This window comes from Punctularia strigosozonata (assembly GCF_000264995.1).
Source record: "Punctularia strigosozonata HHB-11173 SS5 unplaced genomic scaffold PUNSTscaffold_2, whole genome shotgun sequence".
Taxonomy (NCBI): Eukaryota; Fungi; Basidiomycota; class Agaricomycetes; order Corticiales; family Punctulariaceae; genus Punctularia; species Punctularia strigosozonata.
This window is the reverse complement of record NW_006767434.1, coordinates 1,269,456-1,294,265: the sequence shown is the minus strand read 5'-3', so window position 1 is coordinate 1,294,265 and position 24,810 is coordinate 1,269,456. Positions and strand designations below refer to the sequence as shown.

General features: G+C 56.0%; 7 protein-coding genes and 1 non-coding gene across 8 annotated transcripts; 4 read left to right on the top strand and 4 right to left on the bottom strand.

Moving 5' to 3' along the window:
- Nucleotides 1-3,308: 3,308 nt before the first annotated feature.
- Nucleotides 3,309-4,641, bottom strand: PUNSTDRAFT_130772 (uncharacterized protein; the record flags this gene model as incomplete). The annotated part of the gene is made up of 4 exons (XM_007380018.1): nt 3,309-3,328; nt 3,383-3,790; nt 3,849-4,439; nt 4,551-4,641. 4 exons carry the CDS (start codon nt 4,639-4,641, stop codon nt 3,309-3,311), a joined length of 1,110 nt encoding a protein of 369 aa, XP_007380080.1.
- A 401-nt stretch (nt 4,642-5,042) lies between these two features.
- PUNSTDRAFT_97275 (kinase-like protein) lies at nt 5,043-6,466 on the top strand. Its single transcript, XM_007380017.1, has 4 exons — nt 5,043-5,342; nt 5,395-6,044; nt 6,100-6,179; nt 6,238-6,466. Exons 1-4 carry the CDS (start codon nt 5,140-5,142, stop codon nt 6,343-6,345), a joined length of 1,041 nt encoding a protein of 346 aa, XP_007380079.1. The 5' UTR covers nt 5,043-5,139; the 3' UTR covers nt 6,346-6,466.
- Nucleotides 6,467-6,564: 98 nt separating this feature from the next.
- On the bottom strand, nt 6,565-6,651 carry PUNSTDRAFT_t18. Its single transcript has one exon. It is a non-coding gene; the product is annotated as a tRNA-Tyr (tRNA).
- Nucleotides 6,652-6,801: 150 nt separating this feature from the next.
- PUNSTDRAFT_130770 (uncharacterized protein) lies at nt 6,802-8,127 on the top strand (the record flags this gene model as incomplete). Its single annotated transcript, XM_007380016.1, has 7 exons — nt 6,802-6,895; nt 6,954-7,063; nt 7,152-7,351; nt 7,404-7,552; nt 7,611-7,895; nt 7,955-8,026; nt 8,087-8,127. The coding sequence occupies 7 exons, from the start codon at nt 6,802-6,804 to the stop codon at nt 8,125-8,127; spliced, it is 951 nt and encodes a 316-aa protein (XP_007380078.1).
- Nucleotides 8,128-8,388: 261 nt separating this feature from the next.
- Nucleotides 8,389-12,151, bottom strand: PUNSTDRAFT_141194 (uncharacterized protein; the record flags this gene model as incomplete). Its single annotated transcript, XM_007380015.1, has 14 exons — nt 11,689-12,151; nt 11,603-11,608; nt 11,454-11,536; nt 11,333-11,392; nt 10,883-11,254; nt 10,448-10,813; nt 10,230-10,393; nt 10,100-10,168; nt 9,877-10,033; nt 9,712-9,811; nt 9,413-9,642; nt 9,215-9,351; nt 9,120-9,143; nt 8,389-9,064 (listed from the first exon to the last, which is right to left on the bottom strand). The coding sequence occupies exons 1-14, from the start codon at nt 11,822-11,824 to the stop codon at nt 8,389-8,391; spliced, it is 2,580 nt and encodes an 859-aa protein (XP_007380077.1). The 5' UTR covers nt 11,825-12,151.
- A 2,611-nt stretch (nt 12,152-14,762) lies between these two features.
- On the bottom strand, nt 14,763-16,509 carry PUNSTDRAFT_61047 (uncharacterized protein; the record flags this gene model as incomplete). Its single annotated transcript, XM_007380014.1, has 6 exons — nt 14,763-15,017; nt 15,080-15,324; nt 15,386-15,717; nt 15,781-15,849; nt 15,918-16,081; nt 16,150-16,509. The coding sequence occupies 6 exons, from the start codon at nt 16,507-16,509 to the stop codon at nt 14,763-14,765; spliced, it is 1,425 nt and encodes a 474-aa protein (XP_007380076.1).
- Nucleotides 16,510-17,680: 1,171 nt separating this feature from the next.
- Nucleotides 17,681-20,846, top strand: PUNSTDRAFT_97267 (uncharacterized protein). The gene is made up of 7 exons (XM_007380013.1): nt 17,681-18,050; nt 18,107-18,426; nt 18,483-18,910; nt 18,971-19,061; nt 19,130-19,845; nt 19,911-20,534; nt 20,603-20,846. Exons 1-7 carry the CDS (start codon nt 17,709-17,711, stop codon nt 20,692-20,694), a joined length of 2,613 nt encoding a protein of 870 aa, XP_007380075.1. The 5' UTR covers nt 17,681-17,708; the 3' UTR covers nt 20,695-20,846.
- Nucleotides 20,847-22,840: 1,994 nt separating this feature from the next.
- Nucleotides 22,841-23,562, top strand: PUNSTDRAFT_49808 (uncharacterized protein; the record flags this gene model as incomplete). Its single annotated transcript, XM_007380012.1, has 1 exon — nt 22,841-23,562. A coding segment is annotated over exon 1 (611 nt), but the record flags the coding sequence as incomplete, so codon positions are not given.
- Nucleotides 23,563-24,810: the final 1,248 nt, after the last annotated feature.

Sequence of the window (24,810 nt, the reverse complement as noted above, 5' to 3'; positions counted from 1 at the left end):
GGAGGGCGATGGCGACGGGGGAGGAGAAGCGAGGGACATCTTGTCTTGCGTTCGTGTTGTATGTTATACGTAATGAGAGACTTGCAGGTACGTCGTTTGTTGAACGAGCGGTTCGGTCTTGGATTGATCGGGTCTATAACGCGTCTATGTTTGAGCGTATGGCCGTGAGCTAGATAAACAGAACGCGGCTTCGATCAGTCAGTCAGTTGACTCGGGCTATGAGACACGGCGACGGGTGATGATGAAAGCGGGAGGCATGGGAAGAAGAGATGCGAGTGAACTGGGTATTAAGAAACAGCCATACAGGCGGTACGAGCGGGACAGGGTGGGGAAGGCGCGCCATGACGCGTCCGCGCTCAAGAAAAAGGCTCGACGGCTGGGCGCTGCGATGGGCGCGCAGCGCGCATGTAATTCCGGTTGCTCTGACGGGCACTCACAGGTGGTTCACCAGGTCGCAACGGTCGAGAACTGTATCACGCGAAGCCTCGCTGAGCGCTGTTCCCGCTTTGGACGCAGGGGCGCTTTCTATACGGGATCTTGCGGGCGAAGCGCCGGGCAGATTTTTGTGCGGACGCGTCGCGAGCCGCGAATTCAAACGAAGGGAGGGAAAGCGAACGTAGGAGCCCAAGGGAAAGAGAGAGAAAGAGAGTGTCGTTTACGGGCGCGAGGGCGATACCCTCTCTGCTGATATATTTCTCGTGACAGATTTTGTCCGCACGCAACAGCTCGCGGGTGGTAGCGAGCAGATGGGCGCGCGGAAGTCCGAACGGGCGACCCCAGCGTGCGGGAACCTTGGCGTAGCATTCGGTCTCCCGGTCTGGACCTGCCCGATTGAGGAAGAGGGGCGCCGCAGTCGCCACTCTCGTATGCAATCCTTGCTCCGGGCGCTGATATCGATATAAATAAATATCCTTGGTGCCTGGCATCCTATATATCGTCCCTTCTGCTCGCTGAAAGCAAGGATGAGGACGAGAGTGAATCGGGAAGATGCGCGGGCTACAGCCTGCAGTCGCGACCGGGGAATGTGACAACCACAGGCAACTTCCGTCGGCTGTCGGCAGAAACGTGTCGTGTGAGGTCGTGAGGCAACCGTGACGGGGGGATCGACCGCGTCGTGACGTTTCGTGCCTGAAAGCGCGGACACACCCTCATTTTGGTCTTCGTCATACAGTAAATCCGTTGATCTTCCCCATCGATCTGGATCTTCGTTTTTTTTCGTTTTTTTTTTCTTGGAATCGGCGCGACGAATACTACATCTCGAACTGCCGCTAACGGAGAGGAGGTCCAGCTCGTGCACACCGGCGGATACAGTACAGCTGCATGTACCGACGGCACGCGCGGGACCAACCACCGCACGCGGGTTTTGCTCGGTCGGACCGTATTGGCCATCGCGCGCCGGACGTACACGTTATACGTCGCGCTCTCCCTTGTTTCTCTGATCACGCAACGCCGGTCGACCTCAGTCGACGTGATGTAAAGCTGATATGAGCCTTCAAAACACGGGTTCAGCAGTCCGCTGGCGACAGGACCGAGGCTACAAAAAAAAACACATCGTGGCGATAGCCGGTACTGCAATATCAGAAATCCAGGTGACACGACGTTCATCGTACGCACACGGCGTTCAGCGGGCTACTACTTATCGCACGGCGAGCGTCCGCACGCTGCCCACTTGTGCCATCAATTGCTAGCCAATTGGGGGGAAAATTCGACCCACGCCCAGCTTAGAATGATGCATGATGCACGCATCGCTCGGAACGCCGCTAAAAGAAGTCGTCCGAAACGGCTCCTTCCTCGCTCTGGGTTCATGCGAACGTGACTGTAAATTCGTTGACCTCCTGTGCTAGAGTGCACGTACGAGATACCTTCCCTTGCATATACTTACTACTGTGGCCTCTATCTCCATGTCAGGTCATATTTCATAACGACCTGACGGTGGCGCTACACGTACAAGCTGAGCGCATGGATCGTCGCAACTTGTTGGTCGAGAACGGTAAGTTAATCCGAGACCCAATCAACATCTGTTTACCGGCGTCGGACGCACGATCGGAGGGATCCAACAAAGATGGGCCCACAGGAGATCTGGGACCACATCATCGCAAGCGTTGACGAAGACACCTCTGGCACGGTCCTGCTCACTGAGTCACTGACCTGTCGAAATGTGCTTAGGGCCACTAGGGCTTGAATGTTCTCGGAACCCATCCCGAGTCGTATCTCCTCACGGAGAAAACACATGCGGAGCGCCTCCGCAGTCTCCAGGCAGACAGCCTTTCATCTGCGCAAGTACATCAAGGTGCTATGAATCACTGCCGCGCCCCTCCCTCGTAATGTCCAAGTGATCACCGCGGATAGTTCTCCGGTTTGGCGGCCGAACTCGTCCCTGGCTGGCGCGACGTCACGAAATGGGCACACCGGTACCTCCATCGGCTTTCCCTACTAGGCCCTACCAGCCCACCAACACACGTGGACAGCTACACACCGCGCGGATTCGTAGATTTCTCCCTTCCGCGTACCGTCCGGAACCTCAGCCTGAGCGCGACATCGACATTTCGACATCAACGAAAGAGCTGAATCTTGCTGCGATGCGCCGTCTCCAACGCCGGGCTCCGTCTGACGGATGTGCAGATCGACGAAACGGAGGTGGGTGGTCTCGAAGCGTTGTTTTTCGATGCTCGCGGTGAGAAGAGATGCCGTTTCTCGCGCTTTGAAAACCTGTCGTTGGCTTCTTGCCGCCCTGGGCATCGACGATCAACCCGCTTCTACGGCAAAACGACAAACCGCTCTCACTCAAAATCAGCGAGTATCAGAACGTTGTGTCTTGTAGAATCGCGCCGTTCCAGAACGTCGTGCAACATGGAGTGTGTACCTGACTCGGCCTCTACGATTCCTAGCTTAAACCCGCTTACACGTACATCGAAGATGATATTGAGGAAACGACGTCAACTGTAGGCTGCCCAACGACCACGCAGCCTGAGAAACGCGAAGATCGCAGGTCACTGTAACTACTTACTAATGTTATGATCAATACATACGAAGGTCGCATCTGAATGCAAGACACAGCGATAACAGGTACACTAAATCCGAGACAATGTCAGCTACAGGGCATGTGGGTGACTCATACAAGACAAACGCGGAAGTACATACATTTGGGACCGGCATAAATAGAACGAACGAACATATGACTGGCAAATTCGCCCACAAATCCAACGTCAGGCAGGTCCACCATAATTTCTACTGTTATCGTTCCCGATAGCAAATCGCCTTCATATAGTCGGATTTCCCGAGGTCTGATGCGCAACCTTATCCCCGAATCAACCTATAATGCTGCTCGCTGTGATGGCTTTTGAACTATGGTCCAGACAACCAGTCACGCTGGCAGGCATACCTCTGGATACGTCCGGCGAATTTCCGGTGAACAGCTTCACCGCGACGCCTTGCTCTTTGATCGCTCCGAAGTGTCTGTCAATCGAACGGCTTGCGTTGGGCCGTGGACCCGGAAGAATGAAGCTAGTCTTGGGGTCCGGAAACTGAATGCGCAACTCCGTGAGTCGTCGGAAAGGCGGCTTGGCCAAGGCTGCCCCGATTTCGCCGAAGATCTCGTCGATCAGTCCATCGTTGATCAACATCCGATTCATCAGGCGTAGGACAATCACGAACGGGTTTAAGGTGAGAGAATTGATTGTGGCGACTGAACTTGAGAGATTTCGGAGAAGGTCCGGGGTGTAATTTATCGGCAAAGATAGCTCCACGGTAAGGTCGTGCAGGGCGTGCAGTCCTGAGAAGTCGAGGAAACCTATACAGCCAATGAGCCAGATGTCTATGATCGCAGAGTAAAGGTTCACGAAGCTCACTTGTATGTCTTGAGATATTCTGGAAGCGACCGAACCAGAGACTGTGGATGTTATTGCGTTGCATGAGAGCGTTCGTCGCGGTTATCCAGGCTTGGGTAGGAACTACATCCAACGATAACTTTTCGAGCGCGAGGATCACATCGCCGGTGAAAGTTAGGCTCATGAAATGCTCCAGAGTGTCGAGCCCGTCGCCTTCTTCGATCCGCAATTCTGTCAAGCGAAGGCCAACAGGGGGACCAGATGACCGGGCGAGGGGCTCGGTTGCCCCATCATCGAGCCATGATATGCTGTGTAAGCCGATGCAAGAGATTGGAGGAAGAGGCCTGAGAAGTCCAATGAATTCGAGCGCGGTGAGCGAATCATCATGGATGTGCAGGTTGCGAAGGCGGGGAAACGCTGTTAAAGCCGCCCATCGGTCGACACCACCGATGTGTACGCGATCCAAGCTGCCAAGACCCCATAGCCCCGATCTACCGCTCAGACGAAGGTCTCTCACATTCGGAAGGCCCAGCTCTGCGAGCTGACCAAGGTGCGAGAGCTTGACGGAGAGAATAGTGATGTGAGCTCGCAGATGAGGAGACGCGGTCAGGACTGCGCAGAGGCGATCCATCCGGGATGTACTCGACATATCACCCTCCCGTACAGGCTCCGAAAATAGCCATGATTGACTGGCCCTGACCCATCTGCTACAGGTTAACGAACAAGTCTTGAGTGCGGATTCGTCGTCCACGAGTTCGATGACATGCTCCCAGATCTCCTGCGGGATTTTGAACGAGTATTGAGTGTGGTCCATTGTTTCTATGAGTGATCGATCAACACATGTTCAGATAGAGCATAGAGCGTTTCTGAACTGTCGTGGACAATGGCACTGACAGAGCGCAGGGGCCTGCAGGGGCGGGCAAGTGCGTGGTCGCTCATGTGACCGAGACGCGATGGTTGGTTTGTCGGAGTTTGGAGTTGCAGCGCGCGTTCTTCGCCCAGTCCATCCTGGCAAGGCAGCAGTCAGCGACACATATACCACACAGTGAGTACGGAATGATCTCCGGTATAGAACATGCATAACGGGATCACTCTGTAGCGTAAGGTAAACAACATGGCAAGCGTACAATCCCTCACCCGCCAATTCTCGGCCCTGGACATTCAGAAGCAATCGGCCAAGCCCGCACTCACAAAACAAACCTCTCAAGCCAACGTAGCCAAACTCCTCACGAAATACGCCGCGCCTAATGGAGCCGGACATGCATCTACCTCCGCGAAACCTGCCCCCTTGGGTCATGCCCGGACGAACTCTATGACGACGAAGACGCAGCCGGCGCCTTCGGCGTTGAAGAAATACGCATCGACGACCTCGGTTGTCTCAAGACCTCCTTCTCCGACGAAAAAGGGAGATGGGATAGATATCGGAACGTATGACGGGGCGTTAGAAAGGGACGTGGGCGACTTGGTGTATGGAGAGGCAGCGGAGGACTTAGCCCTGGATTCGAGCGCCGACAAGTCAGTATGCACGAGCCATAGGGCAAGAGATAACGCTGACACTGCACGACAGAACGAGACCAACGCGAGAATGGCATCTCACCGATTTCGAGATTGGACGACCGCTTGGCAAAGGCAAATTCGGCCGTGTCTACATGGTCCGCACGAAAACGGAGCCACGCTTCATCATCGCCCTCAAAACGCTTTACAAGTCAGAACTCGTCCAGTCCAAGGTCGAGAAGCAGCTCCGTCGCGAGATCGAAATCCAGCAGCACCTCCGCCACCCGAACGTTCTCCGCCTTTACGGATACTTCCACGACGAGAAACGCATCTTCCTCATGCTCGAATTCGCGGGCAAGGGCGAACTATACCGCCAACTGAGCAAGCACGGAAGCTTTTCTGAGAAGCGCAGCGCACGGTACATCGACCAAATGGCGGACGCGCTCGGCTACCTGCACTCAAAGCACGTCATCCACCGCGACATTAAACCGGAGAACCTGCTGTTGGGTATCAACGGCGAGCTGAAGATTGCCGACTTTGGATGGAGCGTGCACGCACCCGGCAACAGGAGGACGACGCTGTGCGGCACGCTCGACTACCTTCCGCCGGAGATGGTGGAAGGGAAGGAACACAACGAGAAGGTCGATCATTGGGCGCTCGGAGTTCTCACCTACGAATTTATCTGCGGCAGTCCACCTTTTGAAGATCTCAGCGGATACAATGGTACGTGCTAGTTGGGCTGTTTTTACAAAACTCGTCGCTCACTGGGGATACACAGCGACCTACAAACGTATTGCGCGAGTGGACCTGAAGATCCCACCCAAGGTTTCCGCGGAGGCAGCCGACTTGATCCGCAAGGTATTTTCGCTTTTCTCCATTGCTGTTGTAGGGCGCTGACTGAGTCCGTCGCTCGTAGCTCCTGAGGTATAACCCGGCGGAGCGTCTTCCCCTCGCGGACGTTAGGCGTCACCCATGGGTCGTCAAATACCGCTCTAAGGATGGTTCCAATGCGGCGCAATCCTAACCCTGCCTCTGAATTGTTCCTCGTCACCTCGGACATATACGCACGCCGCATGCACCCTCATCAGTGGTTTCGGTAATTCATTTGTAGATTATGATATTATGAGCATGCGTATCTATGGCCCACCTTCTAGAGGTACGCTTCGGAAGATCCGGCCCTCATGCCCAAACGAAAAATGAGCAGCGTGTCAGCGTATGCTGAAAACCATTAGGTGGTTATACGTCCTTCGAGTCGGGATCGAACCAACGGCCTTGGGATGACAAAGTTAACCATTACAGTCCCACGCTCTTCCAGCTGAGCTATCGAAGGTCTGCTTGTGGGAGCGGCCTTGGTACGTCACAACGCTGTCTGTGGCGCTGTGGCTTTCCTCGGTACGTCACAACGCTGTCTGCGGCTTTCCAATCTTGAACCCTTGCATCACCGCCTAGCTCCTCCAGTCTTGTTGAGCATAGCGCTATCATGACGGTAGAAAAGTCCGCTTCAGATCTGAAGAGTGGTTATACCATCCTTCGTATCAAACGCAAGCGCAACGAAGAACCCTTGGATGCCCTTGGTGCGTCCAATCTTTGGTCGTCAAAAGAAGGCTGAGACTCATGCCTCGTGTCATGCAGTGATCGAATCCACTACCAGGAGGAAGAAGACGAAGCCGGGGCTCTTCCAATTTGCTGAGACTGTTGAGCAGAAAGCATGGGAGAACGAAGGAGAGCGGCAGAGCTTGCAGGTGAGGTTCCCCCGTTCTAGTTCATGCATTTCTGGTTGGAACCGTGTGTATGCTTCTTGTTGGCTCATATTTTTCTTGTATTTTGTAGGACCGTATATCCGCGTTAGCCAGCACTGCTAGCTCGAAACAGCCGTTGCCGGCACCAGCTACGGTCCCTGCAACCCCTATCTCCGCTTCACCGTCTAAAGACGGGGCGGCGCGGAGGTACCAGATTGTCAAGAACGACTCAGAACCTATGGTACCTCGGGAGGATTCGACGAAAATACGTCAAAAGCCCCTCAAAGAACCGTGCGTCGTGACCTTTGTCCGTGCCTTCGTCGCGGCTGAGATATATGCGCAGGCCGAAGGTGTTGTCGTCTCGAGAGCTGCAGGAACAGAAAGCGAGGGCCAAGTTCACGATGTACGACGCGGTCTTATCCGCGCCCGAGTCCTCCGAGGTCGATTCGGAGATGGAGAAGTTCATGCCGATGCTGCAGGACTATCTGAAGAGTACGCTACACCCAGTGCATGCGTCGAACTCAGTGCTCATTGTATGCATTATTTTCAGTTAACGATATCTCCCTCCCAGCGCCTGCTGAGACCGCAAAACCCTCACCGTCGGCTCTCCCCTCCAACGCACGACACGCGAACGCGGCGGACAAGGATGACGCAGAATCAGATTACGTCTACGACGTCTTCTATCGCCGGCCGATGCCCGACGCGTACGACACTAAGACGTGGGAACACCTAGCGGCGATAGGAACGTTGTCGGGCCTGCCACCTTCCATGAACGATTCGGACGAATCCGACTCGGAAAGCGAGGAGGAGGATGAAGCCGATGAGGACTCTAATGGTGCGCTAGTATGCCCCGATGCGGCTAGCGATGGATGCTGATGATCTTGCTGCGTACAGATGAGAATTACTACAAAAACGAGTATCCAGATACCGAAGAGTCGGACTCTATGTCAGGCTCTGACGATAGCGGTGAGAGGCCTTGTCTCCGCCCAAGTATCTCCAGAACGAGATGCTAACGGACAATCCTAGATATGTTCCATGACGGACCTAACGATGACGACCATGATTGACCGTGAAAACTTATATCATCTCTTGCATGCATGAAAACCCGATCTTTTGAAGCAATTGTACAATATCACAGCATACACACAAAGCCTAGAGACGCATGAAGTTACATTCTGTTTATGATCCGTGAACTTGTATACAGCCATTTCGTGTCAGAAAGACTGTCCGCGAGAGCCAAACTGGTCGCTGTACCAGGCCTGGCCCGAACTTGGGTGCCCCGAGTTAGTAAAGACGCCCGATGAAACGATGGGCACACAACGAGAGACTCACTCCGATCCAGGGAGACTCGCCGCCCAGCTCGCAAACGTTTCGTCCTGCCCTTGCCCCTCATTCCCCTGCGCGACAGCCTCCATCAGAAAATCGAACGATTGTGACTGTATCCCAACGGCTTCGCCGGGAAAACTTGGTAGCCCGAGCTCGGACATGGCGGAGCCGTATGCCTGCACGGACGATGCGCTCTGATGGGGTTGGGGGTGGTCGTACCCCTGCTGCACCGCGCCGGGCAGGTTGTGCGGCGCGTGGTAGGCGCCGACCAGGTCTGCACCGACGAGATTCTGCTGAGCCAGGAAGTCGTCGAACGCCGTCCACACGTCAGAGCCGAGCGTCGGCGCGTAGAGCTGGGGCGCTTGGTCTTGCTGACCCTGCCCTTGTTCGTGCTGCTGCTGCAGCGTGAAGTGCACGTCGTAATCGGGAACGCCGAAGGACGACCTATCTTGTGTGGGCGGGAAGGATGCTGTCACCTTTGGCGGGGGAGGGGACATGGAGTCCACTATGGGCTGAACTTGGTTGCCTTGACCGGAGGACTCAGGAGCCATAACCGCCATGTCGAGGACGTTGGTGGTACCCAGCCCTGCACTCAAACTAGTACCGCTCATCTTGATCGATTTCCCCTTCTTCTCTGCCACGCGGCGGACGACGGTGATCATCTCGCCCAAGAGGTCGCTACATCCCGTGAAATTAGTGCTCGCAGGACAAATCGATCAAAGACAAGTCTTACAATAAACGGCCTGCGAGGTTCCATCTGCCCATTGATGCAGACACGTCAGACGACGCTTTCATCGGGCGCCAAGAAATAACCATTGAACGACATACCTGCGCTCGCCAGATCTGATGAAACCGAGGAAGACGAGCACATCCCGCATATCCTCCTGCGATGGCGGCTCCGCACCCGGTCCACCGTCTCCCCACCGCGAAAGCAGGAGAATACTGGCCGCGGCGAACGCCGCGATCTTGCAAGACGCAAGGATGAGCGATCTAGCAAGAGATGCGTAGCAGGTCTAGCGGACATACGATATGCAAACTCATCGGCGGGTAATCGCGCATGACCACTTCGAGAATACGCGCGAGGCAGCGGGCAGAGGAGCAGCAGATCGCAAGCGAAGAGATACCGAGTGGGGTCGCACGCCGGGCGGAGATGATGAACGGCCGGTGGATGATGATTCGCGTGTAGTGGTACATGCACCAAAGTGAGGCCGCCTGCCGGAGGAACACCGCATTCGGTTGGGACGGGTTCCAGCGCACTGCATATAAGCATGCCATTCGATGAGCGTTCTGCTATGGCAAAGAAGGGACCGACAATCGACACGCACGATGTTCGGGTATCTTCTCCTTCCACTTCTCGAGCGCCAGATCCAGCCTAGCTGTGATGCGCTCTTCCCACTCGTAGCTCTTCGGTCGGGAGACAGCGAACTATAACTCGTCAGCGTTCAATTATTCCCGGGTTCGAGACAGCCAGGGGTTCATAAACTACTGACGAGGGTGCGGGTAGCGAAGGCCTGAATGGAGCGGATTTTGATATTCCAGATGAGGTGGGACGCCATCGAGGGTTTTCCAGGCGGTTGCTGGAAGTACTTTCCGTCCGGAGTACGCCAATACTCGTCATCGCACTCGTGAGGCAGGGGCGCATCGATGCTGTGGTTACGGGGCATCTTGTTAGGGTTGCGTCGTCGAAAAAACCGCTCTTATGGGAGTGCTCACTCATCATCAAGCATTGCGAGGCTCCGCCCCAGCTCGCTGCAGGTTGTTCGGTCGAGGTTAACCAGTATCCTGCGTCGCGTTATGAGATGAGACGACATGGCGTTTATCCCACACCACGCACGAGGCTTACCAGAAGACGCGTTTCCACTGCTCCTCCACGATCTGGCCCTCGCCCACGCCTCGATACACCCTCCCCCGGTGGGCGCTCACGTCTTGACAAAGGCGCAGGCCGAGGCCGATCATGTTCCAGCCCACATGAGGAGCCGTGCTCCCCAGGAGGAACTGTGACGCCAACTAGGACGTGTTCGTGTCAATGGATGCACATGACACCGGGAAGGGATCACGTACACAGTACTGCTGGACGTCGTACAGCCGCGGCGGCGCTAGCGGCGACTTCCGGATCATCTGCGCCTGGTTGTACCACTGCCAGCCGGCGGACTGGGACGCGGACCGGTCGAGGAGTATGCGTGGATCGTCCGTGTAGCGCGCGCCGAGGGCACACACGAGCAGCAGTACGGCGCCGAACCCGTTGTCGCGCAGGTGAAGGCCGTCCCGGAGGGCGGACTCGAACGTCGGGCGGTGGAGGATGGGGGAGTAGATGTTGAGGTGATCGAAGTAGAGCGCAACGAGGAGCGGGATGAGGTCCGCGTCGGGGAAGACGAAGCGTTGTTGGGAGACGGCGGTTTCGTAGATCGTCAGCTGCGCAATCTCCCACTGTGTTGTTCAAGAGAAACGTGAGCAAGAGTGTAAGGAGAGTGCATGTGCGTATATATGCGCTCTCACAGGCCGGATCTGCCAAAACTCCTGTCGACGGGCACGCATTGCTTGCTGGAACACGTCCCGATAGGGGCGCATGGCGGCCTTCACGAGCCGGGCAACGTCCGTGTTGTCGTTCACGACCTGGCGCGGCATGAGCGGGTCGAGCTCGAGCTTGGCGAGGAACTCGGAGAGCGAGACGACGGTATGCGCGTCCGCGTCAGTGACCGCCTGCTGGTCGGCCGAGTGAGCGGCGGCAGTCCAGCGCGCGTCGGGATCGTCTTCGCCATCATCGTCGTGGAGGAGGCCAGGACCGTCGCGCTCGGCGACAGCGGTATTCTCGAAGGATCCCGGGATGTTGCGACTGAGAAGATAGGGAGGTTGGTCGGGCGAGGAGGACTGGCGTTGAGCGCAAGTTTCGAGGAGGATTAACGAGCATCAGTCGTTTCGGAGATGGACGTGAAACGAAACACGCACCTTGGAACGGGATAGATCAGAGGGTGTATCGGCCTTGGGCCTCTTGGGAGGGCCGCGTTTCTGCGGAGGCGATGTACGTGTATTCAAGCAGCCGCATATATCACATATGGTATACGCTCACCTTGCTTTCCGAAGAGAACACGCATTCGAGACCAAAGGAGATACATGTACTGCACTTGAGGCGTTCCGGTGTAACCCCGTCGCCTAGTGTAGAGCAGAGGATGAGTCCGACGCTAGCTCGATGTCACAGGGATGAACGGCAAAACGGACACTTGACTGTCAGAAACAAAACGACGTTCGTCAGCTCTCTCTCTCTCTTTCGCGCGATCTACCCTCGGCATGTCGCAAACACGCACCTTTCCGGCGTTTACAAAAGTCGCAAGCTTTGGCGATGCGCGTCCTCTTTCGGGCAATGTGTGCGACCGCGGAAGGTTGGACGACCTCTTCGTCGTGTGAGTCGCTCTCCAGGCTGACTCTGACAACCGACGACATTTCTTGCGATATTCGTTCACCAGGTAAAGCGCTCAAGACTCAAAGGAATGGTGGCAGGCCCACGCCTCGGCTCAGGCAAGGAGTATTACTACAAAAGCCAACGAGAAGTGGGTCTCCCTCTTCTTATAAGCTGCCCCTAACAAGTTTTGCGTCTGTATCTCTCCGCTAAACCTTCTCAATCCGTCTCGAGCCGTGTGTGGAGTTTCGCGCGCTGTGCTTCCTTGTTTTTGTATAGCTTCCAGTTCGTGTCCTGGGGACGGGCGCAGCGGGAAGCGGGGTCCAGCAACTCTATCCCTGCTCGCATGGCACTGAGAAGATCGCAGGGTGATCGCCACGCTCGTCGGGGCGCGAACGGGAACAGTGGCTATGTGCTGAAAGTGGGGGTCAAGAATAGATCAAGGTCGCTGCCGGGAGTTATTATCACATAGTGTATTCGCAAGGTGCTACAGTACTCCGCAGTGGGCAAAGATGTCCGCGGGGAGCCCCGCCAAACATGCTATGCATAGTAAAGGTCCCACTCCTCTTGCCCGTACGTGCTGCAAATCACTATATTGTACGCGTCATGGACGCCAGTGACCGCCAAGGTTAATGCTAGGATGGCGGAGGACTGACCTTGTTTCCTCGCAGTTTGAAACTTCTATGCATCATCGTTGAGAGCACCTCAGACACGCCTTCGTGTAATGATGGCTGGAAATAAATCGGAACCAGCATCCATTCCGGAGATTCTTGTGTACTATTTGCCCTTAAACGGCATAACGATCAGCTCGCGGCAAGCGGGTTACATCCTACAACCCCCTGAACCCCATGCACGTCGGATACTATTGTGCTCCAGTCCATAATTGTGCTTAAAGAAATGTATACGGTCACGATGAAACATGCATAAAAACGCTATTAACAACATTGCCGCTTCGCATCCACGCATTGTTATCAGCTACCAGCCTCCAGTCCACCCCCTCAGTACGCGCGGCTGCATTCAACAGCACATTTTCTGCTCGCAAAAATGGCGAAGATTCCTGAAACCAGTTCGCAGTTCTCATCCTTTCATCTGAAGTGCGGCTGATTGTGTGCTGAGCGCGTGGTAAGAAGATCCACCCCTCCACCAAAGCAGAACTTCGGTATCGTAGTCATTTTATTGTTCAGGCTGTGAAATCAGTTTCAGGGGGGTATCGGAAAAAATGCGCTGGCTGTGGCATTCGTTGAGCGTGGCGGGACGGCTGGCGTACGTTCAGGTTTGACCAATCGGATCACCGTGCAAAACACGCGCAAGAATGCAGCAACCAGGCGCCATGGCGAAGATATGTAGTAGTACTATGGACAACCGAATTGGGCCACGATCGCTTGACGCTTATGTTGTTTCTGTTGTCTCACGCTTGTTGGCATGAAGTGCTCATTATCCTTCCCCGTCTTAATATGTCTAGAGCAGGACCATAAGAACGGCACGTACCCTTGGAAACATGGTAGCTGGCAATTCTCAAAGCTTCCATTCCAGTGCCCTTGAGGGGCGCTACGGAACGGCATTAACCAAATACTTCACACAGTGATCTACACCTTCGGCCACAGCCTTGCTTCCGATATTACTCGCGGCAACATATACCCAATCGAGATCTGAGCATTCCCGCAACTCTCCAGCAATCTGTGTTACACACCCCGCAAACCCGATTTAGGTCGCAGAATAATATCACGGTGTCTTGTTTATTTCCGGATTTTTCATCCTCAAGGTTTCATTCCCGATTGATGCGGAATTCTTGCAGACGGCGCCTTTGACGTTCCTGGAAGCAAGGCATTGGAGCTGGCGAACAGTAGTAGTGACTTCCCCGTGAACGTTGCCTGAGCAAAACAAACGCAGCGACGTCAGAAAACAAACACAGCTTACAATCATAAGACTCCGGCTAACATTTCTCCGCGGCCGCTGACTAGTAAACCGTTGATTTAGCGCGACATTGGCTGGTGTACCCATGATCCTGTCAACATATAAAGTCATGGTCTAATGCCAATCGTTTCTGAATCTAAACTATAATATATAGTTCCAACTGCCATAACCACGTTCAGCCCGGAGTTACAGTTATAGAAATACATGTAGCACATTTATCCAGCACGCAGAACGGAGATAGTCTCCTCTATTACCCATACGGATCAAGAGGCCCAGCCCCATATACGAACAAAGTCAAATCGCCAATGTCACAACGCATCCGAGAAGCCAGCGGCCCATCCGAGGATGGTCTCGTCCGTCACCATCGCTGACGACGAGGCCGCTCCCATAGCCATGCCCAGCTCCTCCTGCGCCGCGGCGCTCAACCCCGCGTCGTGCTGCCCACCAAACGCAAACGAGAACGCGTTCGCGTAGCCGGGCAGCGTGTTCTCGCTGTACATCGCGCCGAGGATGTTCTGGTCCGCGAGGAAGCTCCCGAGCGGCGTCCAGGGGTCCGCGCTCTGCTGGGATGCTGATGACGACGGGTCTAATGGGGTCGATGACGCCGAGATGGGGGCGGCGAGCGCTCCGGCTGCGGCGGGGTGGTCCCCAAAGGCAGATAGCTCCCGATGTGCCCACACCGGCAGGGGCGCGTGCCCGCCGAAGTCGATCTGGGGGCCGATTGCCGTATTCCGAGGGGAAGGAAGCGCGGCATCAGTCGTTAGAAAACTGGTGGTCGCGCAATTCGTGGCAGTGTCCGAGGACGGCGCATCAGCCAGATGCATGCTCGTATTGTGCGCAGCGGTCGCCGCCCTCGAGGGGGTGATGTCGGCCGTCTGTGCCAGGAAGCTGCTGCTGCTATTTCCGGCTGCAGCGCCCGTGGAGCCATCGGCTGTGCCGTCGGGGGTATGGCTGTGCGATGGCGTGGAAGGCAGCGCCTGTACGACTGTGACTAGTTCGTAGAGTATGTCCCTATCAGCCCGCGTCATCACAGCATTGTCAGCCATAATGAGGTCATCGGATGCAAAGTCAATGGGAATACATACCATAATCGGCCGGCGAGGTACCATCTGTATTTGCCATCACGCAAGTTAGAATTCGTAGGCGTGGTCGACATATGAATGAGGAAAGAACTAACCGTGGCTCGGAGGTCTTGATGACGTTCATGCAGGTGTACACGTGCTTCAGGTCTTGCTCGCTCGGAGATTCAAGTGTGCCATCGCCCTCACGGTCCTGGGTCCACTTCATGAGGAGGAGCACGCTCGCTGCCGTGAACGCCGAAAACTGTCATTCCGAATCGACATTGAGCTCGTCAACGTCCATTTAGCGGAAGGATAGGTGTTCACCATGTGCAGCCCAAAAGGCCCGCTATCCCGTTTGAGCAGGTCCCGGAACATCCGCGCGATCTCCCTGGCTGAATTGTAGCACACCTCCACGGACGCCATACCAAGTGGCGTATTGCGGCGAAGGCCGACGGCGAACGGGCGGTGAATGATGATCCGGGCGTAATGGTAGACGGTCCACGACGCGGTGCATTGGCGGAAAAAGATCGGATGGTCATCAGCGGCGGCGAGCGCGGTCTCCCATCTCACTGAGCAACGAACGCGAGGATCATCAGAACGAAGCGGGGAGACAAAGAGGAACGAGCGCACGGTGAGACGGAACAGCATCACGCCAGCGATCGAGATCAGCGTTCAGCTCAGCGACAACCTTTACCTCGTAATCGTAGCTTTTTTCGCGCAAGGTGGAGAACTGGATGGTAACAACGTTACCCATTATCAGCTTGTGCGATACCATGGACAACATGTTATAGAATGCACCCACCAGCGAACGCTGAGCCTTGAGCTGGATGGAACGTAGCGAAATCATAATGTTGACATAAGCGACGAGTGACGGCTTCTCCGGCGGCTGCACGAAGTAGCGCGTTCGGTCCGGCGAGACGAAGTACTCGTCGTCACACTCGCACGGGAGCGGGGCATCGATACTTGCATATCAGATCAGCTAATACAGCACAACACCGGACACAGGGACATCGACGCTCACTCACTCCTCATCCAGGACTGCGACGACGCGGCCCATCTCGTTCGACGCGATACGATCCATGTTCACCAGGCCCCTGCGAACACATGATCCGCATTAGCGTGTGCGAGAAGGAGAGGGCACAGACTATCCCCTGTGACGAACCAGAAGGCGCGCTTCCACTGCTCCTCGATGATCTGGTCCGGCCCTGTGGCCTTGTAGACCTTCTTCCGATGCGCGCTAACGTCGAGGCACATCCGCACGCCAAGGCCGATCATGTTCCACGTTACGTGTGGCGCGGAGCATCCGACAAGGAACACCGACGCGAGCTGTCAAGGAAAGAAGGACCAAAGTGATGAGCAAGAGAGATGAGCGAGAATGGACGCGATAAGCTCACCGCGTACTGTTGTACGTCGTACAGCCTCGGCGGCGCAAGCGGCGACTTGCGGACCATCTCAACCTGGGAGTACCACTTCCAGCCGGCGCTCTGAGTCGGCGCGCCACGGAGGAAGACGCGGGGATCATGCGTGTACCGGCTCGCGATCGCGCACACGAGTAGGACGACGCCGCCAAAGCCGGTGTCGCGCAGATGCAGGCCGTCGGCGAGAGCCTTCTCGAACATGGGCCGGTGCAGGATCGGAGTGTAGACATTCGAGTGCGCGAAGTAGAGATTGGTGAGTTCGTGTAGGAGATCCGGGTCGGGGAAGGTGAGGGTGTGGGTGGAGAGCGAGTGAGCGTAAATGGAGAGCTCTTCCATTTCCCACTGTCGTTACGATGGTCAGTGAAGAGACTAAGGACGGGTGGAAGGGAGGGGAACGTACAGGATGCACCTGCCAGAATTCGGGCCGACGGGACTTAGTCGCATGCTTGTATGCGTGCTCGAGTTGCCTCGTCTGTAACGCCGCCTTGAGCATGCGCACCGCACTATTGTCGTTAGAGCTTTGGCGCGGGTGCAGCGGATCAAGCGTAAGCTTCTCGAGCCATTCGGAAAGGGGCTCAACCGGATTCCCGTCGTCGTCTTCCTCGTCCTCGTCGTCGGAGGGAGAAGCAGCGGATGGAGAACTGCCGATTGCTGAACTCGAAGCGGTGGAGGCGGAGGCGGAAGGGATGGCGCTACTGCTGGCGATGAGCGTGGGACTGGCGCTGACGCTGGAGGTCAATGATGGGTCTGTCAAGGAGTTTCGGGGCCTAGTAGAGTAGCATTAGCCTATACGCAGTGTCGCTGCATTTCTTGCCTTCACTTTTTCGGCGGCCCCCGTTTCTGCGCGATCCGTATGAGTCGTTATATACTGCAGAAAGTGTTCCGACAGACCTTGCTCAAAGTAGCAAAAGTACAATCAAGGTCGAAGGATGTGCATGTCGTACATCTGGGGCGTTCTGGCGTCGTACCGTCGCCTGCGGGTCCACAGTCAATCCTCCTTCAGAGCGCTGAAGCTACAAAAGCGTCCTCACATTTCACTGTAACAGATGTGAACATGAATGAGATCCAGTAGAATAGAAGCTTATTGGAACCAAACGACCTTTCCTCCGCTTGCAAAAGTCGCAAGCCTTCGTGATACGCGTGCGTTTGCGCGTTCCGTCGCCGGGAGAGGGCCGCCAGTCCTCCACCGCGTCGCTCTCATCGCCAGACATGTATCGCAAGTCGGATGCAAAGGGCGGATCAGCAAATCAACCAGGCTCAGGAGGTTTCGGGTTATATGGCTCGTCGCCGCCGCCGGGACCGGAGAGATGAAAGCTATAGCCCCGAGCTGCGCGCACAGTCGTCACTGGAGTGTGTGTGCTATTATTAGGTCAAGGCGCGTTTCTGCCGCGCCCTCCGGCTCATTGATATTTGCACGTGGAAGGCACTGACTTTAGTGGCTTTGGGCACCGACTTGTTTTCTGGCGGCCACTACAGTGTAGCGTGCACTGTACACTCACTCAGCGTTGTGTATATTATCCTCCAAGGCGCTCGCGATGGCGGCCAGCAGCTCTACCGCCCGCAAACTGGCGTCGGACACTTTCGAGGACTACAACAACGGCGCGCAGACCGCGGCGCTCAAGGCCATCAAGTCTTCCATGGCAGCGCTGCCCCAGGACGTCGGCTTTCACCGCTCGGTCGACGCGGGATATGCAGACGCCATAGATGTGTGCTCTGGACGGGTGCTGGGTCTGATCAACAAGATGCTCGCGCTTGCGACATCCGCAGATCCATCGGGTGCACGGAAGGGCAAGGCGCGGGCGGAGAGTGGGGAGGACCTTGTTGATCGGTTCCAGGCGGTGGCAGTCGACGCGATGGACCAACTGCTCGAGCGGGCTGTGAGTAAATTGTGTCGTGTCTGGACATCGAGAAAGGCTCAGTCGTGGCTACACAGGATATGAACCTCGACGAATTTCTGGGCAAAAACAAAGCCCCGGCCATCGCTGTCAACCCGTCCGTCTCACGGACACAGCAACGACAACCACCACAGCAGTCCGAATCCAGTGCACCGAAGCCGAAGCCGTCCCTTGGCCGTCTGGACCCTGCCTTGCAGCATGCCAGCCACCTCCGCAAGCCACAGCTTTCCTTCACCCGCACGGTGGATAACGCGTCCCAGGACCCCTGGAAACCAACGCTGAAGCACAAGTACAACGCCCAAGTGCCGCTTGGCTACCGCTTCCAGGACGAGGAAGGCGGCGATGCCACTAGCGCCGGGTATGTGCTGGATTGGATGCTGACAAGCACGTCGCTCACCGCAGACTGCTTTGTAGGATACATCCCTACCACTACGAAATAACACACGTATCTTATCCCGCACACCTCTTCTCTCCCGGACAACCGACGCCGCCCAAGTCCTTCGCCGAGACGCCGTTCACGTGGGTCGCCACTCCCGCCGCGTTTGCCTTAATGCTCGAAAAGCTCCGCCTAGCGGACGCGATCGCCGTCGACCTCGAGCACCACAGTTACCGTACCTTCGCTGGCTTCGTGTGCCTGATGCAGATCAGCACCCGGACGGAGGACTGGATCGTCGACACACTCGTCCTCCGGGACGAGCTCGAGGAGCTGAATGAGGTCTTCACGGACCCAAGAATCGTCAAGGTTTTCCACGGTGCCGAGTCAGACATACAATGGCTCCAGCAAGATTTCAACGTCTTCGTCGTGGGCTTATTCGACACCTTCCATGCGTCCAAGGTCCTCCGTGCGTCGTCCGTTTGCTAGGTATCGCTCTTTCGCTGATATTCATTTCTCCCGGGATCAGATTTTCCCAGACATGGTTTGGCGTCCCTCCTCGAGATGTACTGCGACTTCATCGCGGACAAGCGGTACCAGCTCGCCGATTGGCGAATAAGGTGAGGTCTCTTATGTACCATCTCATCCCGAACGCTACCGCTGACCCTTGTGCATTCGCCTCTCTCAGACCGCTTCCGCAGGAGATGCTCGACTACGCGCGCTCGGACACGCACTACCTGCTCTACATCTACGATCATCTGCGGCACGCCTTACTCGAGCGCGGCACCTCGCCCGCCTTCGCCGCCTACACACCCGTTGACATCACGCTTGAGACGCCCATCTCGCATCTCACCCCATCGGACGGCGCGACGTGGCTCCTCCGCGAGGTCCTCGCACGCTCGGCCCAGACCACCCTCCGGACGTTCGAGCGCGAGCTGTACGACGCCGACAACGGCACCGGGCCCGCGGGGTGGGACACGCTCGCGCGCAAGTGGAACAAGAGCGCGGGCGCGATGCCCCCCGTGCAGCGCGCGGTGTACAGGGCCGTGCACGCGTGGCGGGACCGTGTCGCGCGCGAGGAGGACGAGAGCGCGCGGTACGTGCTCCCAAACCACTACCTGTTCCAGATCGCAGAGAGCCCGCCGGCGGATATGCCGGGTCTGCTGGCGGCGTTCAGACCCGTGCCGCCGGTCGTGAGGAGGCGCGCGAAGGAGCTGTTGGACATCGTTCGGGCGGCCGTGAAGAGCGAGCTGGATAGCGAGGGGGGTCAAACGAAGGCCGTGGAGGCAGGAGAGGCAGAGATGATTCCTGATGAACCGCCGCGCACTACAGGTAAGGCATATGACGTCGTTGAAGGATCAGCGTCGGATGCGTCATCTCCTTCGACTGGGCTGTGGTCGTTCGGTAAGCTCTGGCGATGCCCTAGAGGGACGTGGTTTGATCGATTGCTCTCTCTTCTTCGTTTGTAGCTCCTGCTTCGTCCAATGCTCCGCTGGCGACCACCGCTTCTACTCTTCTCGGGCCTTCGTCTTCTACAGCTTTGCCCTCGGCTACTTCAACTGTCGCTCAGGAAGCCGATACGGTCAGTGTGCGAAGCAAAGCTTCATGCTCGACCACTCGCAGCTCTCTCTTTGGCTCGCCCAAGCGTCTGTTCTCGTCCTCCTCCTCTGGCGAAGGCCAAACGTCACGCATCAGGCACGTCCTCGCGCGGATACGCGGGTCGCTCACCGTTGGCGCCTCGGTGCCGAAAACGCCACCACCGCCACCACCGGCAGCGGAGGAGGACGCGAAACCCGTGCCGGAGCAGATCGAGGTGCCGTTCGTCCCTCTCGCGCAGCGACAGCCCGTCGTGCGCGAGGTGGTTGACGACGCGATTGTCGTTGTCGGACAGCGGCAGCAGAAGAAAAGAAAGCGGAACAAGGAAAAGAAGGATGGCAAGGCCGAGGTGGCGCCTGGTAAAGCAGACGCAGGAGGTGTCCCGGACGATGGCGTCGTCGAAGAGTTCGACTACGCGACGGCGTCTAACATACTGGACGAGGATGGAGGGGCGCCGGAGCCGGTGGGCCGGCCTAAGAAGAAGCCGAAGGCAAAAGGTGCGGCGTGTTGCTCTCTTGCCCTTGACTATAGGGAGCTTGCTGACTCCAGGCTTTCGATCTCGCAGGCGCCGCTGGGTATCAGTATGGTGACTTCCCCGCGCCGCCGCGAGCACATCGGGATGTCAAGAGCGGCAACCAGTCGCATACGTATCGGTAGTTGCGATGCTTCTATGACTCGCGTTATGTTTTCCTGCTTCACATCATCTTACCCATCGACGCACTGCCCACGTGCATCGTATGTCACCAATTAATATCAAGGTTCATGCCAAGAGACTACCGCACAACTCGTGCAATACCAGAAATCGGTCCCGGGGTGATAGCGCGTGAAATAACACCGACGTACTTGCTCATCATAAGCGCTAAAAATCAATATCCCACCCCGCGCTTCATCCAATGCGTTAGACCTTGGGATATCCCGTCCGCCTCTCCTGGAGCAGAACTGAGAGCATAAATCAGAGAAGAGCCGGGTCGACGGTTCGGGCCCACACGCAGGAATGACTAGCGGAACTGCTCTGGTGTAGCTTATATAAGCCTTAGGTACAAGGGCGCCCTTCGCCACTGCGTTTCTTTCGTGCCACCACCGCCCCCTGCAGCGTTGAAACCGTCGCCATCTATACCCCGATCTCCTCGATCTCCCTAGAACATCTATTGACTCAAGTCTTGCAGTACTGATGAATACTGGCATGGGATATCTTGAGCGGCTCCCCAGGAAACCAATGACCAGCTCATCCTGCTTGTCGACGACGAAGCCACTTTAAGGGCGTGCTCTCTGACATGCCGGACCTGGCTTAAAGCTAGTCAGTCTCAGCTCTTCTCAGAGCCCATCACCGCGGATAAATCGGACTCTTCCTCCTTGATGGACCGCTTGTACGACGTACTGAGCGCGTCCCCTCACCTGCGCGTGTATATCAAGGCGTTGCGTCTTACCGTTGATCGTCTCGTTCCGTTCACCCAGTTGAACCTACCGAACGTCCGGGTCACACACGTATTTTCGGATCATGGACTCTGTGACGCAGCTGCGAGCGACAACGCAACATAGAACTCCCTTCATGCTTTCCCTCGCCTTCGAGCCGTGAACATTGACAATATGGAACTCGCTGCTCGCGATTTCGCCGACTCCCTATGATCATCAGGTCTCTCCCGCCGATCACTCATCTTGGCTTGCATGACCTGGATTTGGAGGGCGAGCAAGAATTCTCGGAGCCCTCTCCAACGCCTAGGCCGACTAGGCTATGCATTACCAGCATCGAGATCGAACAGCTGAGTGGGTTGGCGGAACACGATCAATGCAGTGCCATAAACTCCTTACTATGGCTTTCCTCTCGCGGCGAGATCGCTCTCCAGCTTCATACACTATCATTGAATATAGTGCCAGACGAACCATGGATAATCGCGATCAACACGCTACTGCGACAGTGTGACAGCCTTCGTTCGTTGCGACTTGGCGATTACACATACGTGGAGTGGAGTTCGGGTAAGTTCTGCATCATGCGCCAAACCCACTCTCATCAGCGATTGCAGAGTCCCTCGACTTCTCACACACGCATTCCCTCCGCACTACGGTCATCGAGATGGATTTCAGCCACGCAGAATTCGAGTTTGACTGCGTTGATCAACTGGCCAGCTCCCTCGCCACATTGGGCTCCCCGCTGAACACGCTGGTGCTGAACGTCGAGATCTCTGCAAATGATGCGCCATGGCCAGTGACCGACTTCTTGCCGGGATTAGCAAAGGTGCTCTCCCAAGCGCCTTTCAAGATGCTTACAGAGTTGAACATAACCTGTAACGATTATCGTCAAACCGACGGGGACAAGCAAGTTGAGCAGCACCTTGGAGTGCTCGCGCAGCAGGGTGTAAGGGTACAGTGGCTGGGGTAGTGGCTAGCGCTGTTTCCCGTCAGATGCTACGCCATGTTAGGAACTTTGTACACAACATAACTGAAGCACATGTATACAATCATCTATTGGTGTACTTGATACGTTCTACGGTAGTTGGTACGCCAATGCGTGAAGTGGTCATAGCGAACGAGGCACCTCGGCACGTCTGGGCCATGACGCGGGTCACGGTCGTGCGCGGCCGCATCGGATCCTTTCGCGCACAGCGAAATTCTCGAGCCCGCGATCCTCATCCTGTCTGACCTGTACTCAAGGTACGTGACAACTACATACTACGCATACGCATACGCATACGCCGATACATCGTTTCACAGTCAATATGCACGCAGTGAATTTCGAGCGCCTTCAACGGCTTCCTCAGGAAACCTGCGAGCAAATCATCGCAATGATTGACACCGACAATGACCAGGACACGCTACAGGCTTGTGCGTTAACATGCAGCAAGTGGCTACATGCAAGTCAGTCCAGGCTCTTTTCCGAACCTATTCGTCGGAACGCTGTCATGGCATCAGTCCACATGGACCACATCTGTAGTGTCCTGAACAGGTCTCCGCGTTTGCGGGGTTATGTCGCGGTTCTTTCCACCACCAGCGCATACCTGGGCAGATTCGCGCGCTTAGGGCTACCAAACGTTCGGACTGTGCATGTGCATACAACCTCGCGCTCCAACTCGGAATTCGAAGATGGGGCTTGGGATTCTGGAGCTGGAACGACGACGGCCGACTTGTACGCCGCCCGGTGGTTGCCGTTGGGAGCTTTCCCTCGTCTTCTCGATGTGCACGTTCACGGAGACATGGAACTTGACTCTTTCAGGCTTCTGAGGATGATAAGGACCTTTCCTCCGATCTCCCGCCTAGGATTGCACGGTCTTTCGTGGGTCGGAGCCAGTCGCTTTTTGCCATCGCCGGAGACCCCCGCTGGCCTCCGTCTGAGGGCCCTTGAACTCATACGAGGCGATGTCATCGACATACTTCAGGGTTTATTGTGTTTCTCCGGAAGCAAAGATATCATTTTCGCGCTCGAAGAGCTATCATTGAGCGTTAGCCCCCTTCGCAAACGCGCGTGGATCATCGCGGTCAACGATCTTCTGAAACAGAGCGAGGCGCTACTCGCGCTCCGAGTTGGTGACTATGACCTCATGGCAGCAGACAGCAGTACGCCCTACATTATATTTTCAATGGTATCTATCTTACGACAAATGCAGCCCCTCTCGACTTCTCACGGACACCTCACCTCCGCGTATTTACCGTGGTCATGGACCTATACACGTCGCGCACACTTCGTGCTCTTGAGCATCTCTCCACCTCGCTCGGCACAATTGGCACCTCCGCATCCACTTTGCTCGTGATGAATTTGACCATCACGCAGGTGGAATGGGGCCTTCCACTGGTCGATTTTGTGCGAGATATCGGAGTCATGTTCTCCAACGCATCTTACAGACGGCTCGCAGTGTTGTATGTTCGGATTAACCACGAATTCCTTGACAGCGCGCTGGAAGGGGTGGGCGACCTGGTTAGGCAGCACTTCGGAGTACTCGAGCAGCGAGGGGTGTTGGTCAGACGAATAGACTAGTCATTGTTCCGGCAGCTCTCTGTCCGCGCCCATATATGCAGCTGAGCTATGCAGCGACGAGCCGTGTGGTGATGCGTCTGACCAGGCGCCGCACTTGCATAGAATTATCAACTTGCAGGGCTTCGTCGCACATCCGTATGTGACTGACATCACCAGCCACTCGCGGTAGAAAATGGTAGTTACATGGCTTCTGGGCCATCTTGTAATCGTTCCTCAGAGTTTTAAGCTCTGATCACGCCTGTTGTTTGGGGAATAAGCCAGATTAACAAGATGCCCAGAATGGCAACCCCGACTTGTCTAACGCGTCCACGTCATCGCGTACCTAATCACCTACCTCACCTCTTCCCCTGCATCAACAAGGATTAGTTCTAATCCTAGCATGTTGGATCCCGCTGAACGTGTATCTCGGATCCCGCAAGAGATATGGGACCAGATAATCAGCCTCACCGACGATCAGGCTACCTTAAGGGCTTGTTCTCTGACGTGCCGAAGCTGGGTTCATGTCAGTCAATCCCAGCTCTTCTCTGACCCGGTCGAGGAGAAAGGCCCTAGTATGGACGATAACCTCATGGACGCACTCGTCTGTGTTCTGAGTGCCTCCCCTCATCTCCGAACTTACGTCACGGTGCTGTCCACTACCACTTCATTCATCAACTTGTTTGGAGAACTTTGCCTCCCGAATGTCCGGATCGTGCACGTATGGGAATCTGACAGTACCGAGGGCAATTTCAGCATGTGGACAACCCTATGGGCCCGTTCCCCCCTCCTCCAAGGTGTACACATCCACAATTTTTTCTTCGGTCCAC